Source organism: Hipposideros armiger, unplaced genomic scaffold, assembly GCF_001890085.2.
Source record: "Hipposideros armiger isolate ML-2016 unplaced genomic scaffold, ASM189008v1 scaffold_548, whole genome shotgun sequence".
Lineage (NCBI taxonomy): Eukaryota > Metazoa > Chordata > Mammalia > Chiroptera > Hipposideridae > Hipposideros > Hipposideros armiger.
Genome location: NW_017731898.1, coordinates 490,958 through 505,545, shown reverse-complemented (window position 1 = coordinate 505,545; position 14,588 = coordinate 490,958). Strand labels below are relative to the sequence as shown.

Genomic DNA, 14,588 nt, shown 5'->3' with positions numbered 1-14,588 from the left:
TATAAAACTAGAAACTTTTTTTTTAATGAATTACAAACTAAATTACAAATAATGTTAATAGCAAGAACACTCAAAGGCAAGAAGTGGGAGAAGAGAGACAATCATAAAAAGAAAAAAAAATACTCTTTTTTTTTAACATTTGCATTACAAAACCCCAAGGTGCACATGGCAACAAATCCACCCACTCCCACTTAGAAACTACCATAACCTGAAATATAAATATAATTGTTCATCCTTATTTTAAAGCAATACTTTTTCCTAATGCTCCCACTCAGTCACAGCCCTAAAAAAAGTGTGAGCATTCTCAAAATGATGTTTAAACTCTAACTTCCACTCCTATGTGATGGCCTTCAGAGGAAGATAGGACCTGGCACCTGAAGAACTAAGAATCTTAAAAGGAAGAGAAAAATTCAAACACATTTCACTTGCCTCATAAGGCCGGGGTGAAGCACAATCCCTGTTCCAGAGCCGCCCAGACACTCCTTGCCCATAGAAGGGTCAGACAAGGGCACTGGGGGCAATCATTTCTACTGCAGCCTCACCAGGACTGCAGAGACTGGGAGTCTTGAGTCTCCCAGACTGTTAGGTGAAATGAAACACTAAAGCTAGGGTATAAACTGGTTGCATCTATTTTTTAAACTTAATTCTTTAAAATAGGCCCCTTCCTATGTTTTTATTTTGCTTCGTTTTCAAAAATTCCAACTTACCCCCCTGTTATCAGTTGGTCTCACAAACACAGTGGCCACAGGAGGCTTGGGGTCTCTGTCATCCCAAACACAGGAAATAATTGCAGGGCTTTCAGAGATTGGGATGGCAAATCCTCCTATGTGGGGTAGAGGGGGAACAGTCTTTTTTTTTTTCAATACCAGCCCTCCTCAGCAATGACTAAGAAGAGGGGTGGTAGAGGCTGACTTAAGTGCATCTAATACTGAAGCTTCCTTTCATTTTACCCATTTCCCCCCGGTATCCCCCTATATTCCTAGAGTTGGCTGGTTAAGAGGAGAAGGTGAATGTTAAGGCAGCCAGACAAGACAGAGGGCACATAGCCCAGAGCCAAGCCAGGTCAGGCCCCCACTGGAGGACAGTGTGAGACTGAGGGCTTAGGAAAGGACATCAGAGTCGAAGGTGGGGTACTGGCTTGGTCACATCCTGGAAGAAAGGGTGGGTCAGAGCCGCCTTTGCTGAAATCCGCTTGTTGGGGTCGTAGTGCAGCATTTGCTGGAGAGAAAGATGTATACTGACTTCAGTGATGTGATAGTAGACTAAATGGGCAGCAAGTATTCCAAGAAATTGGGAAATCAGAATTCATTTTACCCAAGGCAGAGTTCCCATTTCCCTCCTCCCTGGATCTGACTGTTCAGTTGGTGTGCCCACGGGAAGGCACAAGCAGGGGCTAGGGAAACACTGAGACCGAGAGTCCAGGGTCTCATCCTTCCTTCATTTAGGAGAAACTCTGCCCTCAGGTAGTGAATGAGAGGAAATGGGGCCCCACCCCCCCACTCTCACCGATAACAAGCTCCGTCCATCTTCATCCAGAGGAGGCACAACTTTGCTAAAATCTTGCCGGGCCCACTTGGGGAAACTCGGCTTATAATCAGGCATAGAAGTAACTCCTGGCCAAACCACCTCATCTGGGGTCCCCAGAGTCCGAAAGATCCGGAAGAGTTGGTCGATCTCAGAATCTCCAGGGAATAGGGCCCTGCGGGTCACCTGAAAATGAAGAAAGAGAAAAGGCCAAATCCCACATTGACGTCAGTCATAACTGCCCCCTATACAATGGAGGTTCCCACAGGCAGTGGTAGGTCAGCAGGGCCCCATGACTCCCTCCCCAGGGCCTTTCATGGGGTCAGTTACACAGAGCCTGAGACAATGAAGTTCCTTCATCTGTCTCCTCGCCCCCTCCTTCCTTCCCCCAACCATGGCTTTGCAGATCCCCAAGGCTGGGTGGGGCTGGGAGAGGGTGAATGTCTGGGGTGCCACTGACATGTAGCAAAGGGATCCCAAGCCACTCACGGGGTATGGGGTAGACACTGCGGTCATCCCCCCTCCTTGTGATGCAGCCACTTCTAGATAGGAGCACAGCGGGCAGAGACTGTGTCTTCCATTTCTTCTATGTTCCCCACAGCACTTAGCATGGTGCTGGGTACACACTAGGTGCTTAACAAATATTTTTGGATGAATTGAGAGAGGAATATGGGCAATTATAAGGTAATGCACTGGGGGATAAATGTCATTTTATATATATAGATAGATAGGCTAATGGTCTCCAAGCCCCAGTTACAACCCAGATAAAGGACCATAAAACATATTGCTGATTTGATTTGAAAACTTGGCCCACTCCACCGTTGTATTAAAGGGGATGAGAAATCCCATATAACACTGGGTCTCAGGGATCCTTCAGTCTGAAAAGCCAGACATTGAGTGAGGGGGGACATGATCTTAAGTCTGTAATTTAAATAAAAGGTGTGGATAAGGTGAACACAGGTGGCTTCATCACATTCCTGGCACCCTACAATAAGGTCTCCGGGTCAAATGAAAGAAGCATTAAATGGCATTAATTCTCCAAAATACATGCAGACTGAAGCTAAAGCAGCTGCAGATATGATTTAGCTCAATTCAGGGATAAGAGATGTATACTGAATGCTAAGGCTGCTTGAGGATATACTAATATTGTGATTGACACCAGGGACAACAGTCCTGTCCTTTCCCCATCACCCACCTTGGTGCTACTCTAGAGAAAGAACCCCGTGATAATAGAAGGGCCATGGGTTGGGGCTGAGAAACAGGTCTGTTGTTCTTGAATGTGGGGAGGAGTGGTCTGGGTGGAACTCAGGCATGCCTCCCGTACCATCTCAGCAAAGATGCAGCCCAGACTCCAGATGTCCACAGCTGTAGAGTAGTATTTGCAGCCCAGAAGGATTTCAGGTGCTCGGTACCACAGGGTCACCACCTGGGGACAAAAGTAGGAAGGGGAGGGGTGGTGTATGGAGCATGGAGAGTCCCACATCGACTTTGCTAACTCTTAGCCTCTTAACAAGCAGCTGCTTTCCCTCTATCCTCCCCTTCCCTGATTTCCCCTAAGTCACATCACTACATACAACTTGTTACGCCAGAATGAGCGTAGCCCATTGTTCTGGCGACCATCTTTTCTGAACCCCCCCCCAGTTTGTGACTTTCCTGGAAAACTTGAGACAAGCGGTCATAATTTTAATAACGTGGCATCCAGCTCTCCTGGCTTGGGTTTTAGCAAAACCCAGTTAGCCTCACAGTATGAACTCTGTGTATACGCTAAGACCTCTTGAGGTGTCAGAAATACTTTCCATCTAGTGAGAGAGAAACTGCTGTCCAAATATTTTTAGTAATTTTGTGAATGTCCTTGTTGACACCTCCCAGGGGGAGCAGAGAAGAAATGCAGAGAGGGACTGACCTCATGGGTGTAAGTACGAACAGGGACTCCAAAGGCTCTGGCTAGTCCAAAATCTGCTAGCTTGATGGCCCCCTCTGCGTTGATAAGCAGATTCTGAGGTTTGAGGTCTCGGTGCAGGACACGATGAGAATGGCAGAAAGCTAGGCCCTGGAGCAGCTGGAACAGATAGCTCTGACAATGGAGAGAGAGAGGACTGTGTTTCTTTATCACACTGAGCAGATTAGGGTCTGCTCTGTGCCTCCAAAGTTCTGCTAAAGCCTTTACTACGTTAGATTATAATTACATGTTTACAAGCTATTTCTCTCACTGGACTGTCAGCCCAGTGAGGATAAGGACTAGGTCTTACTTAGTTTTGCATCTCTAAGTACATTGAAGGTGTTCAATAAATGTGTGTACATTGAAGGTGTTCAATAAATGTGTGTTGAATACACATTTGTTGATAGATTGAAAGTACTCAGGGAGTAAAGAACCCAGCCCTAAAACAGATAATAGAGACCCACTGGCTATTTCTCCCACCAAACAGGTGGAAGGGCTTTTTTTGGAGGAATGTACCAAGTGCCCTCAAGTCCCATTTATCTGAGTTTCATCTGACCTTCTACCTGAGCTGCTTAGTTGACTCACTAGAGTTTCAACTTCTTTAACTCTGCTGCCCAGCCCTAGGGTTAATAAGCATAATGCGCAGTGAAAGAGCCACAAAAGAAAGGTGTGTGTGTGTGTGTGTGTGTGTGTGTGTGTGTGTGTGTGTGTGTAGAGGGTTGAGGGCTAGGAAGGAAACCAAGATCACAAATCATCACTCAGTCTGAATTGCCTTCAGTACCCCACCCCCAAGACATGCTTGTGTTGGGAAGTTGATTAGAAGGATTACCTTGATGAGGGGAAGAGGAATGCCAGTAAGAGTAGAGGCATCCATGAATTTCTTGAGATCCTGGTGCAGAAATTCAAAAACCAGGTAGAGTTTGTTTTCTGTGTGGATAACATCCAGCAGTCTAAGGAAGGGAGGTCCAGGAATGGAAGTGAGGGAAAGAAATGCCCAGACTACACAGACAGAAGGCATCCTCCTTTACAGTCAGGCACCTCCCAGGTATATATACTTACTTGACAATATTAGGGTGGTTAAGCTCCTTAAGCAGAGAGATCTCTCGTATGGCAGTACTGGGTACACCCTCTGTCTCACTTGGAGAGGTTGGGAAAGCAGAGATGGGAATGTGGTTACAAATATTCCTTTTCCCCCAGCCCAGTCATTCTTTTGCCCCCAAGGAGACACCACCCCAGCATCCCCTAAGAAAGTGAGAGGAAAAAAAAGGGTGCTGTAGAAGCTCATCCATGCGTGGACAGTAAGTGGCTTTGGGACATATTAAGGTCATTATTTCTTTTTTTCTCAAGAGTAGGTAAGTAAAGCCTCCTGGTGAAGGGGAAGGGAGAAGGTAACAGAGGAGAAAAAATACGGGAGTAGCAGCACCCAGCCCTCCTAGAGGGGCCGGTGAGGTTCAACTGCCATTCTTTAGAAAGAGGGAGAGAATTCTAAGATGAGGGTGGGGCTGGGACATTAAGGAGGCTCTTTCTTCAGAAGGGTACTCTTCACCGGTTCCCACAAAACCCAACTCCACGGGGGGTCCTGGACCCTATCTCAGTGGCCTCCTTCCTCTTCCTGGCTGTACATTTGGGGGCATCACCCGGCTTTGGGGAGCAAGTTTCCCAAGGATTCAACAGTACCCTATAATCTCCAGAGAGAACCCCTCTACACTCCTTCAACCCACCTCTCCACTTCAAAAGTCCCTCCCTGCTACCTTCCGGTCCCTGGACGTCTACCCGCCTGTTGGGGTGGGGGTGGGGGTCACTCAGGGAGCTCCCGAAGTAGGAGTCCGGGTATAGAAGCCACTCACGTGTCCAGGCGGATTTTTTTAAGCGCCACCACTTCTCCGGTCAGCTTGTTTTTGGCTTTGTACACAACTCCGTACGTGCCCTCTCCGATCTTTTCCACTTTTTGGAAGTTCTCCATGAAACGCTAATGAGTCGGGTCAGCCCGGCCCTGGAGCGGGGACCCGGGAACCCTGCTGAAAGCTCGCCCCTGCTCTCGGGAGCGGAGGAGGGGGAAACAGGGGCCCAGCACCACTGTCCCAGGTCCGGATGGAACGCAGTGCAGCTCTCGCTCTTGTCAATTTGTCCAACTTGAAACAATGTTGCCGCCTCCCCGCCAGTTCCCTACCACCACCAGAAGCCCCGCCTCTCCTTCCCGCGTTTCACTGGCTCCGCCCCTAGCCCTTCCTATTGGTCAACGTCAGAGAGGACGGGGCTAACCCAGCGCCCCACGCCGCAAATGACTCCGCCCCGCGCAAGTTCGGTTCTGAGGGGCACTAAGACAAGTTTCTCCCTCTTTGGGGAGGCTAAACACCTCTTTCCAAGTACCTGACTTAGGCTCGAGTTTCCTACCTGTGTCCTGAATTTGTAGGGGTTTCCTGATCTCGCCGTTTTCACAGCCCTTAGGGAAAATGTCTATCGACCTGAGATTAAATTCCACCTGGCCCAGGGGTGCTCCTTTGAAAAGCAGGAAGCTGGGAATTTCATTGTAAGGGTTTCCTGGGCCTCGCAGGAGCCGTTGCCTTCGCCTCTCAGCCTGTTCTGGTACTGTCTTTGTTTCTGGATGCAGGGTCTCTGTTTCTATCTTTTTAAGAGTTCCTAGTTTGACTCAAACAACAGATTGATTCACTGTCCCATGATAAATTGGTACGTGTTACGTAGCTGCCTTTCAGTCAATTCTTTTTCAGTCAAGATGAGAATGACCTAGTGAAACCAGAAACTGTCATTGAATAGCGGGATGTCCAGGGATCAGGATCCCCTGTCAGTTCTGCCTTTCTCTGGTCCTCCTGCCCCGCCCAGGCATCCCCTGGGGGGAGAGGAGGAAGGGCTATGCAAATGAGCACCCCTTTCTTATATAGGGGCTTGTCCTAGGCACCCCCCCCTGCACCTTTGGTTGCTGGAAGGAAGACAGGATGGATCTGATGCAGAGAAAATGCCTTCTCCATGTGGCTGTGATGGGCGCTCTCATGGCTGTGGGGGTCACAGAAGGTGAGTGTGGGGTGTGTGGATATGAATAAGTGTGAATTTGAGGTTGCACATCTTCTCTCCTTTTCCCTTCTTACTGGCAACACTTCAGGCTTCTCCCACGCATTTGATTTAGTGAGGACATGGGCGCCTGAACTCCCTCCCTCCCCACATGGAGTTTTGGGACTGATCTTGAAAATACTCCCATCTGCTTGAAAGGGCAAGAAGATAATGGGTTTTCATGGCCCGAGTTCTGAGACCCCCTGGGCAGTGAGCTGGAGCAGGGGCTCCAAGAGGGTAAAATGAGTTGGGAGACTCTTTTAGGCAGTGTCCCAGTTATTAGGATAGGATATTTACAATGAGGAGTAAAAGAACGTGGTATTGGATAAGAAGGGTGAGGGGGCACCACCTCCCCTCTTTGGGATGGGGATGGGTGAACACAGCCCAGGCTTTTGTCCTGGGGCTGGAAGAGACAGGCAGAGGGGTCTCAGCTGAGCATCACATGAAAGGGCTCTGGGGGATTGGGGCCTCGTGACAGGAGCAAAGGAGTGGGGGTGTGGGGTGGTGAGAGGGTCTGGAATGTCCCGTGCTACTCTGAGGAGGGAGGGTTGGGAGTGGAGAAAGAATGGGGCATCTTATGATTCTCTTGCTCTAGTGGTGAGGTGCTCAATGAGATGATTCCAGATCCTCCCCCAGCAGAAACAAATTAAGCTTCCAGTACAAATTAGAAACGGAACGAGGATAGTTTCTGCTGTGCTGAAATACATACATCATATCCCAATTCCCTCTGTCTTGTTCTAGATCACCTGATCTCACAGACTTTGAGACTGTTCTCCCTGGTCTGACTCTCTTATTCATGCTGCTGTTTCAACTCTTTCTTTTACTGTGTTCCTTAATGTATTCTGGAAATATTCTAGTTATACTTGTCCACCTAAGGTTCTTAAAAAATTGTGCTTACTTTTTGGATCCTGATTTTTAAAATCATAAGAAGCCAATTTTAGATATTCATGAAATTTTATGTGGACTGGTTTTGATAATTTTGTGTAGTGTGCAGTGACAATGCTTATTCAATAAAATTTTTTTTTTTACAAATTCAAACTGAGTTTATAGCATTAAAATAACAAGATGTCTGGGATTTGCTTTTAAATACTTTAGTCAAAAAATAAGCAGTAACAAAGGATAGATAAAACAAATGTGGCAAAATGTTGATAGTTGTTGGATTTGGGTAAGGCATATGGAGATCCACCATATCCCTTTTTCTCAGATCACTCAGTCAGTCAGTTGCCATAATTTTGTCTACTGTGTCCCCAACCCCAACCTCTGCCTGCCTCTGATCAATCTCCCTCACTGCTTGCCATAGTGATCCTTCTAAAACACAAATCTGATCACTTTAAAAAAGATCCTGAAGGGAATTTTATGTATATGTATTATATCTTTAAAAAAAAAAACAAAAAAACAACAACGAACAAAAAATTCTGAGGTGGCCTTGCCTACAGGATAAAGGCCAAACTCCTTCGCTTGGCACTCCAAGCCCCCAAACTATCTTCTTGGCCTCATCTCGCACATTGTGCATCAACCACATCGCTAGTAGTTCCCTATCATGCCATGCGTTTCCCTGTCTCCATGCATGCTGCTCATGCTGGGCCTTCTGCCTGGAGTGCTTAATCCCACAGGCCAACTCCTCATTGAAGTCTTTCCCAATCCAGTAGAATGGAACTAATCTGTTTAGTCTGTCATTTTGTTGCACTTCATGTATGTCTGGCTATGGCTCAGATTAAACAGCGCCTTGAATTATAGTAATTTATGTATAGTAATTTATGTCTATTTCCTATACTTTACCTTGAATCCCTTCAGGGCCATGTCTTATTCGCTTCTTAAACCCTTTGAACCTAGCACAGTGCCTAGAACATGGTGGGTATTCAGTACATTAAAGTGTACTTTGAATGTGAGAATGAGTGGAGTGACATGGGATAGTGTTATTCCCTGAGAAGGGACTGAGTGAGGATCCTAGTGCCCTCATGGTACCTTCCTTTTAGGACCCACAGACTGGGACTGGCTTGGTGTATCGAGGCAGCTCAGAACTAAAGCCTGGAATAGGGAGCTGTATCCAGAGTGGACAGAAAAACAGGGACCTGACTGCTGGAGAGGTGGGAACTTGGCAATTTCTGGGGAGGGCATGGTGGGAATGACGTGGGAAGAGGAGCAAGAGCTGGGTTGAACTTAGCTTGGGAAAAGAGGAAGGAGAAAGGTATATGGGGAGGGGAAGCCATGGAGTCCCAGCTGATGCAGCTGCCCTTCCCAGGTGGCCCGGTGGCCCTGAAGGTCAACAATGATGGGCCTACGCTGGTCGGGGCAAATGCTTCCTTTTCTATTACCCTGCACTTCCCTGAAAGCCAAAAGGTGCTGCCAGATGGGCAGGTCATCTGGGCCAATGACACTATCATCAATGGTGAGTACCTCTCTACTCCAGGCCCTCATTCCTAGGGCTCAGATTACCTGGTATTCCCAATGACCTCAGGGAATGCCCCCTTACCCTCTACTTTTTTTTTTAAACAAATTATATATGTAATGCATATTCATTTTAGAAAAATTAGAAAACACAAATAAAAAGGGAAAAAATTATAGTCCCCAAAATGGGGGACAGAAGACCCAGTGGACCAGAACAGAAGTTGAATGGACTTGAATGTAAACTTATTACTAGTATGTGACCCTGGGCAAGTTACTTGTTTTGTGCTTCCATTCCTTTATCCAAAGAATGGGGATGATACCTACTTTGAAAGGTTGTTGTAAAGATCAAAATGTGGTAATACATAAAGATGCCTGCCCTAGCCTATAGTAAAGGCTCAGTAAATGCTAGCTGGTTATTTTTATTTTTATTCCACTAGCTAGAGCAAATCACTCTAAACATTTTGATATATGGTCTTCCAATCTCTTTCCTATGTAAGTACATACATATGACTCTTTAATTGTAGTTTCCATTCTTCCCACTACCATCCAAAATGTATTGCACAAAGGGGAATGTACTTTATAGTTAGGGGGTATTCCCAGAGTCCTTCTCTGGGAGCCACGTTGGGGGTATTGGTGTACAGAAAGGAATGCCAGTGTTTGAAGGTGACTCTGTATCTACCTTTCAGGGAGCCAGGTGTGGATAGGCCAGCCAGTGTATCCCCAGGAACCTGATGATGCCTGCATCTTCCCTGATGGGGGGCCCTGCCCATCTGACCCTTGGTCTCGGAGGAGAAGATTTGTTTATGTCTGGAAGACCTGGGGTGAGGGACTCCTTGCTTATTTGGATTCACCTCTTCCTACCTAATCCCCTTTCCTTTTGGTCCCATCCTTTAAGCTCTGTTATTTTCCCTAATCATTTTCCCCGTGGCTCCTTCCTCTTCCATAGCACCTAGCCCCCTCCAACTCTCTCTATTATAGTTCTCTCTGGGAGCCCTTTCCCAATTGTAGTCACATCCGATGGAACCATTCATTAGGACCCCTTTCCTGCCCCCTATATCACAACCTTCCATAACACCCTCTAAAATAATCATCCTCGATACGCCTCTTGGCCTTCCTTCTCTGGTGCCCTGTCTCTAATCCTGCCCCTCAGTCTTCTAACCAGTAACCCCCACCCCTCTCTACTTTTCTTTCCAAAACCTTCAGGCCAATACTGGCAAATTCTGGGAGGCCCGGTGTCAGGGCTGAGCATTGAGACAGGCACAGCATTGCTGGGCACACACACCATGGAAGTGACTGTCTACCACCGCCGAGGAGCCCAGAGCTATGTGCCCCTCGCTCAGGCCAGCTCTGCCTTCATCATTACTGGTAAGGATTTAGGAAGGGGCAAGGCCAGTCCTAGGGCAGAAGGTGGGGAGGCTTGGCTGGACTTGAAGGGGAAAGGAGAAATTGTGTATAATCTTAGAGGGGCAGAGCCAGGAAGACCTGGGCAGAGGAATGTGGGGCTTGGAGCCAGTGAAGGGATAGTCAGCTTGGGGCTGGAGGGTGTGGCTGTGAAAGGAGAAGCTGTGGCCCAGGCGTGGTTCTCACTTTTTCTGGTTCCAATCCTAGACCAGGTGCCCTTCTCTGTGAGCGTGTCCCAGATGCAGGCCTTGGATGGAGGGAACAAGCGCTTCCTGAGAAATCAACCTCTGCTCTTTGCCCTCCAGCTCCATGACCCCAGTGGATATTTGTCTGGGGCTGACCTCTCCTATACCTGGGACTTTGGAGACAGCACTGGGACCCTGATCTCTCGGGCACTTGTGGTCACTCACACTTACCTAGAGTCTGGCCCGGTCACTGCCCGGGTGGTACTTCAGGCTGCCATTCCTCTCCTCTCCTGTGGCTCCTCCCCAATTCCAGGCACCACAGATGGGCTAGCGCCGACAGAGGTCATAGGTACTACACCTGGTCAAGTGCCAACTGCAGAGCCCTCTGGAGCCACAGCTGTTCAGGTGCCAACCACAGAGGTCATAGGTACTACACCTGGTCAAGTGCCAACTGCAGAGCCCTCTGGAGCCACAGCTGTTCAGGTGCCAACCACAGAGGTCATAGGTATTACACCTGAGCAGGTGCCAACCTCAGAGGTCATAGGTACCACACTTGCAGAGATGCCAGCTACAGAGGTCATAGACACTACACCTGTGCAAGTGTCAACTGCAGAGGGCATAGATATTACACCTGAGCAGGTGCCAACCTCAGAGGTCATAGGTATCACACTTGCAGAGATGCCAGCTACAGAGGTCATAGGTACACCTGAAGTGTCAACTGCAGAGCCCTCTGAAACCACAGTTGCACAGGTAACAACTACAGAGCTGGTGGAGACCACAGCGGGAGAGGTATCCACACCTGAGCCTGAGGGTCCAGATTCCAGCCCATTCATGCCTACTACAGAAGGTATTACAGGTAAGAGGGTCAGTGTGAATGAGGTTTATTGAGGTGGGGCATTTGTTACTAAAGAGCTGAAAGACATACCCAGGACCCAGATGTTACCCAATCCTTTGCTTAACAATAGAGTCCCTTGGGGCAGGCTGAGTGGCTCAGTTGGTTAAGAGTTAGCTTAAGAGCACGAGCTCTGAGCAACAGGGCCGTTGGTTCGATTCCCACATAGGCCAGTGACACTGCGCCCGAGCTGAGCTGCCGCTCAGCTGCCAACAGGTGGCAGGATGGCTCATGGTGGTGGTGGTGGGGGAACAAAACAAACAAAAAGAAACAATGGAGTCCCTTCAGAGCCCTCACTGGTTTTAAAGCACTCAAGTCCCTCTTAATGACATGAAATAGATGTAGAGTTTAGGAAGCCAAGGTCTTCCCTAGGTCCTGGGGAGAGAGCTTATTGCCTGTCTATCCAAGGAGAGCTGTTCCCTGAGGGGCATGCCAGGGGACAGATTGTGATCATTTACATAATGTTTCTATCTCATTTTCTGTTCAAGTATAATTGCATAGAAATCTTTCCCAGATTTTGACACCATTTTCTAGCCCTGGACTCCTATCCCAAAGCAGGTCCACCTTGAATTGTGGTAGGAACACTGAAAAGGGAGGAATGAAATAGTGACCTTTAGATGAGTTAACATATATCAAGTGTCTAGCCCAGGACCTGGCACCGTGTGGAGTGTGATAAACATTTGGGATTTTTTTGAAACTCCAACACTACCCCCGCGTGACTCTGGAGCAGTGATTTCTCCTTCAGGGCCTCAGTTTCCTTATTTATAAAAAGAGATTTCCCAGGCCTTGTCTGATTCCAAGCCTGGATTCAGTTGATTTGGGTCTACCCGGGAAAATGCCTGCTGGACCTGTTTCCAGGTGAATCATATGTCTCTTGACTTTGCCTGTTCAATCCTCTTCTGCTAGGCTCCCAGAGCCCCCTGCTGGATGACACAGCCACCTTAATGCTGGTGAAGCGACAAGTCCCCTTGGATTGTGTTCTATATCGATATGGTTCCTTTTCCCTCACCTTGGACATTGTCCGTGAGTCTTGCCTATAGTGGGGGCTGATGGAGGGAGGTGTGTGCTGCTTCGGGCTGCCAGTGGAAGCATACTGTGGAAGGAGTTACTCACCTGGACAAAAATACCCAAGTCTCAGGGTTTTCATCTGAAGGCACAGGAATGAGATTAGGGAAAGAGCCTAGGGCTTTTCTATCTGGACATTTGGGGAGTTCTGATAGAGGAATCCCAGACTTAAGATCTTGCAACTTTGCAGAGGGTATTGAGAGTGCTGAGATCCTGCAGGCTGTGCCATCCAGCGAAGGGGATGCATTCGAATTGACTGTGTCTTGCCAAGGCGGGTGAGTATCCTACTGGTAGCCCTGAGAACTCCTGGGTTGACTGTTGCCCTGCTCTCTGGTGTCTAGTGTTCCTTCCCAGAACCCCTGACATAAGATGACACCTCTCCCAGGCTGCCCAAGGAAGCCTGTATGGACATCTCATCGCCAGGGTGTCAGCCCCCTGCCCAGCGGCTGTGCCAGCCTGTGGCACCCAGCCCAGCCTGCCAGCTAGTTCTGTACCAGGAACTGAATGGCGGCTCGGGGACCTACTGCCTCAATGTGTCTTTGGCTGATGCCAACAGCCTGGCAATTGTCAGCACCCAGCTTGTCATGCCTGGTAGGTACTTGGACAGAGCTGAGATAAAGAAGGGGCTATCTGGCAGGGAGCAGACACTGAAGCAATGCCTGGGATTCTACTCACAGGTCAAGAAGCAGGCCTTGGGCAGGCTCCCCTGTTCATGGGCATCTTGCTGGTATTGATGGCTGTGGTGCTTGCATCTCTGATATATAGGTGAGGACCCCACCATCCAGCTCACACTCCCTTATTCCTTATTACCACCACTCACTCTTCCTCAAAGGGAAAAGGAATCACCACTCCATTTGAGGAAGTATGGTGTCTAGGAAAGAGCCCAGGGGCCGGCCGAGTGGCGCGATGGTTAAGAGCTCGCTTGGGATGCCAGAGGGCCCCGGTTCGGATCCCACATGTGAGGGCCAGTGACACTGCCCTCTACAGCTAAGATGCTGAACAACAGCTCAACCTGGAGCTGAGCTGCCATGAGTCGCCGGCGACGGCGTAGGCTGCAGTCCCTGTGGCAGTGGGTTGCCATGGGCTACCGTGTGTAGCCAGCAGCCAGCGTGAGCGGCCAGCAGCCGCAGTGAGCGGCCGTCCAGAAGCCGGCGACTGATCTGCCTCGCCAGGGAAGAGCGCAATGATGGTGACAACTTGGGCCAGTGAAGCAACGTCCTCCACAACTAGATTGAAGAACAAAACGACAGCAACTTGTCTGTTCCCCTTCCCCCAATTCCCCAGCACTGTTCCCATCCCCGCAATTACCCAATAAAAATCTTTAAAAAAAAAAAAAAAAAGAAAAAAAGAAAGAGCCCAGACTTAGATGTTAAACAGGCCTGGGCTGCAGTCTTGCTGGTGGGACCTTGGGGGAGGTAGTTTCATCTTTCTGAGCCCCTGAAAAGTGGGAAAACTAATACCTGCCCTATGGGGCTGTTGTCAGCATTAGAGACAATGTGGACAACGCATCTGATTTTGAAGCAAGAATGCAATAAATGATGAAATTGATGACTGTTATTAGCAATATCAAGAGTGGAGGAGGTTAGGTGAACTGAGTTCTCCACTTGCAAGGACAGATCCTCAGGCCTGGAGTGCCAGGTCCTCAAAGCAGGGAAGCTCGTAGGGAGAGGGGAATAGACCGAGGTTAGCACAGAAACAAGAGAGGATGAACCCTGTCTATGAGGAGAAGGGGCGGGAGATAGGATCAAGGCCAAGTAAACCTGGGATATGGGTGTCTCCTCTTTGGAGACGCAGACAGGCTGCCCTTGTCCATTGCTAACCTGTTTCCCTTTTCTTCGCCCAATATTAGGCGCAGACTTATGAAGCAAGGCTCATCTATCTTCCTTCCCCAGCTGCCACATGGTAGCACCCACTGGCTGCGTCTGCCCCGAGTCTTCCGCTCTTGCTCCGTTGGTGAGAGCAGCCCCCTCCTTAGTGGGCAGCAACAGGTCTGAGTACTCTCATGTGATGCCATGATTTATCCAAGGTGGACAGCAATGCCTATTCTTTCCTCCAGTCTCCCCTTGGAGGCTCCCACTACCTGAAATAAATACTCAGAACCTGGTGGTGTTTTTTTTCTTGCTTCTTG

The 14,588-nt window shown here is 48.6% G+C and overlaps 2 protein-coding genes across 5 annotated transcripts; one reads left to right on the top strand and one right to left on the bottom strand.

Annotated features, from left to right (window-relative positions):
• Nucleotides 1–8: 8 nt before the first annotated feature.
• Nucleotides 9–5,679, bottom strand: CDK2 (cyclin dependent kinase 2). 2 transcript variants are annotated; one of them, XM_019669077.1, is made up of 8 exons: nucleotides 5,311–5,679; nucleotides 4,523–4,600; nucleotides 4,293–4,413; nucleotides 3,428–3,598; nucleotides 2,849–2,950; nucleotides 2,014–2,157; nucleotides 1,507–1,710; nucleotides 9–1,218 (listed from the first exon to the last, which is right to left on the bottom strand). In XM_019669077.1, the coding sequence occupies exons 1-8, from the start codon at nucleotides 5,424–5,426 to the stop codon at nucleotides 1,114–1,116; spliced, it is 1,041 nt and encodes a 346-aa protein (XP_019524622.1). In that variant the 5' UTR covers nucleotides 5,427–5,679; the 3' UTR covers nucleotides 9–1,113. The 2 variants fall into 2 exon arrangements, with proteins under 2 accessions (XP_019524622.1, XP_019524623.1); XM_019669078.1 differs by lacking the exon at nucleotides 2,014–2,157 and having other exon boundaries at nucleotides 858–1,218.
• Nucleotides 5,680–5,959: 280 nt separating this feature from the next.
• PMEL (premelanosome protein) lies at nucleotides 5,960–14,563 on the top strand. 3 transcript variants are annotated; one of them, XM_019669076.1, is made up of 13 exons: nucleotides 5,960–6,049; nucleotides 6,364–6,493; nucleotides 8,506–8,616; nucleotides 8,772–8,918; nucleotides 9,604–9,738; nucleotides 10,121–10,282; nucleotides 10,526–10,845; nucleotides 10,924–11,359; nucleotides 12,302–12,418; nucleotides 12,651–12,735; nucleotides 12,846–13,051; nucleotides 13,138–13,225; nucleotides 14,310–14,563. In XM_019669076.1, exons 2-13 carry the CDS (start codon nucleotides 6,418–6,420, stop codon nucleotides 14,452–14,454), a joined length of 2,028 nt encoding a protein of 675 aa, XP_019524621.1. In that variant the 5' UTR covers nucleotides 5,960–6,049; nucleotides 6,364–6,417; the 3' UTR covers nucleotides 14,455–14,563. The 3 variants fall into 3 exon arrangements, with proteins under 3 accessions (XP_019524621.1, XP_019524618.1, XP_019524620.1); XM_019669073.1 differs by having other exon boundaries at nucleotides 10,526–11,359; XM_019669075.1 differs by having other exon boundaries at nucleotides 5,966–6,049; nucleotides 6,377–6,493; nucleotides 10,526–11,359.
• Nucleotides 14,564–14,588: the final 25 nt, after the last annotated feature.

Excerpts from the sequence above, each read along its gene's own strand:
- PMEL (XM_019669073.1), top strand. The coding sequence starts at position 6,418 with ATGGATCTGATGCAGAGAAAATGCCTTCTCCATGTGGCTGTGATGGGC. Across the intron at positions 9,739-10,120 it reads TTATGTCTGGAAGACCTGGG|GCCAATACTGGCAAATTCTG; the intron begins GTGAGGGACTCC and ends CAAAACCTTCAG. Across the intron at positions 13,052-13,137 it reads CACCCAGCTTGTCATGCCTG|GTCAAGAAGCAGGCCTTGGG; the intron begins GTAGGTACTTGG and ends TTCTACTCACAG.
- CDK2 (XM_019669077.1), bottom strand. The coding sequence starts at position 5,426 with ATGGAGAACTTCCAAAAAGTGGAAAAGATCGGAGAGGGCACGTACGGA. Across the intron at positions 4,601-5,310 it reads AAAAAAATCCGCCTGGACAC|TGAGACAGAGGGTGTACCCA; the intron begins GTGAGTGGCTTC and ends AACCTCTCCAAG. Across the intron at positions 4,414-4,522 it reads AACCACCCTAATATTGTCAA|ACTGCTGGATGTTATCCACA; the intron begins GTAAGTATATAT and ends TCCCTTCCTTAG.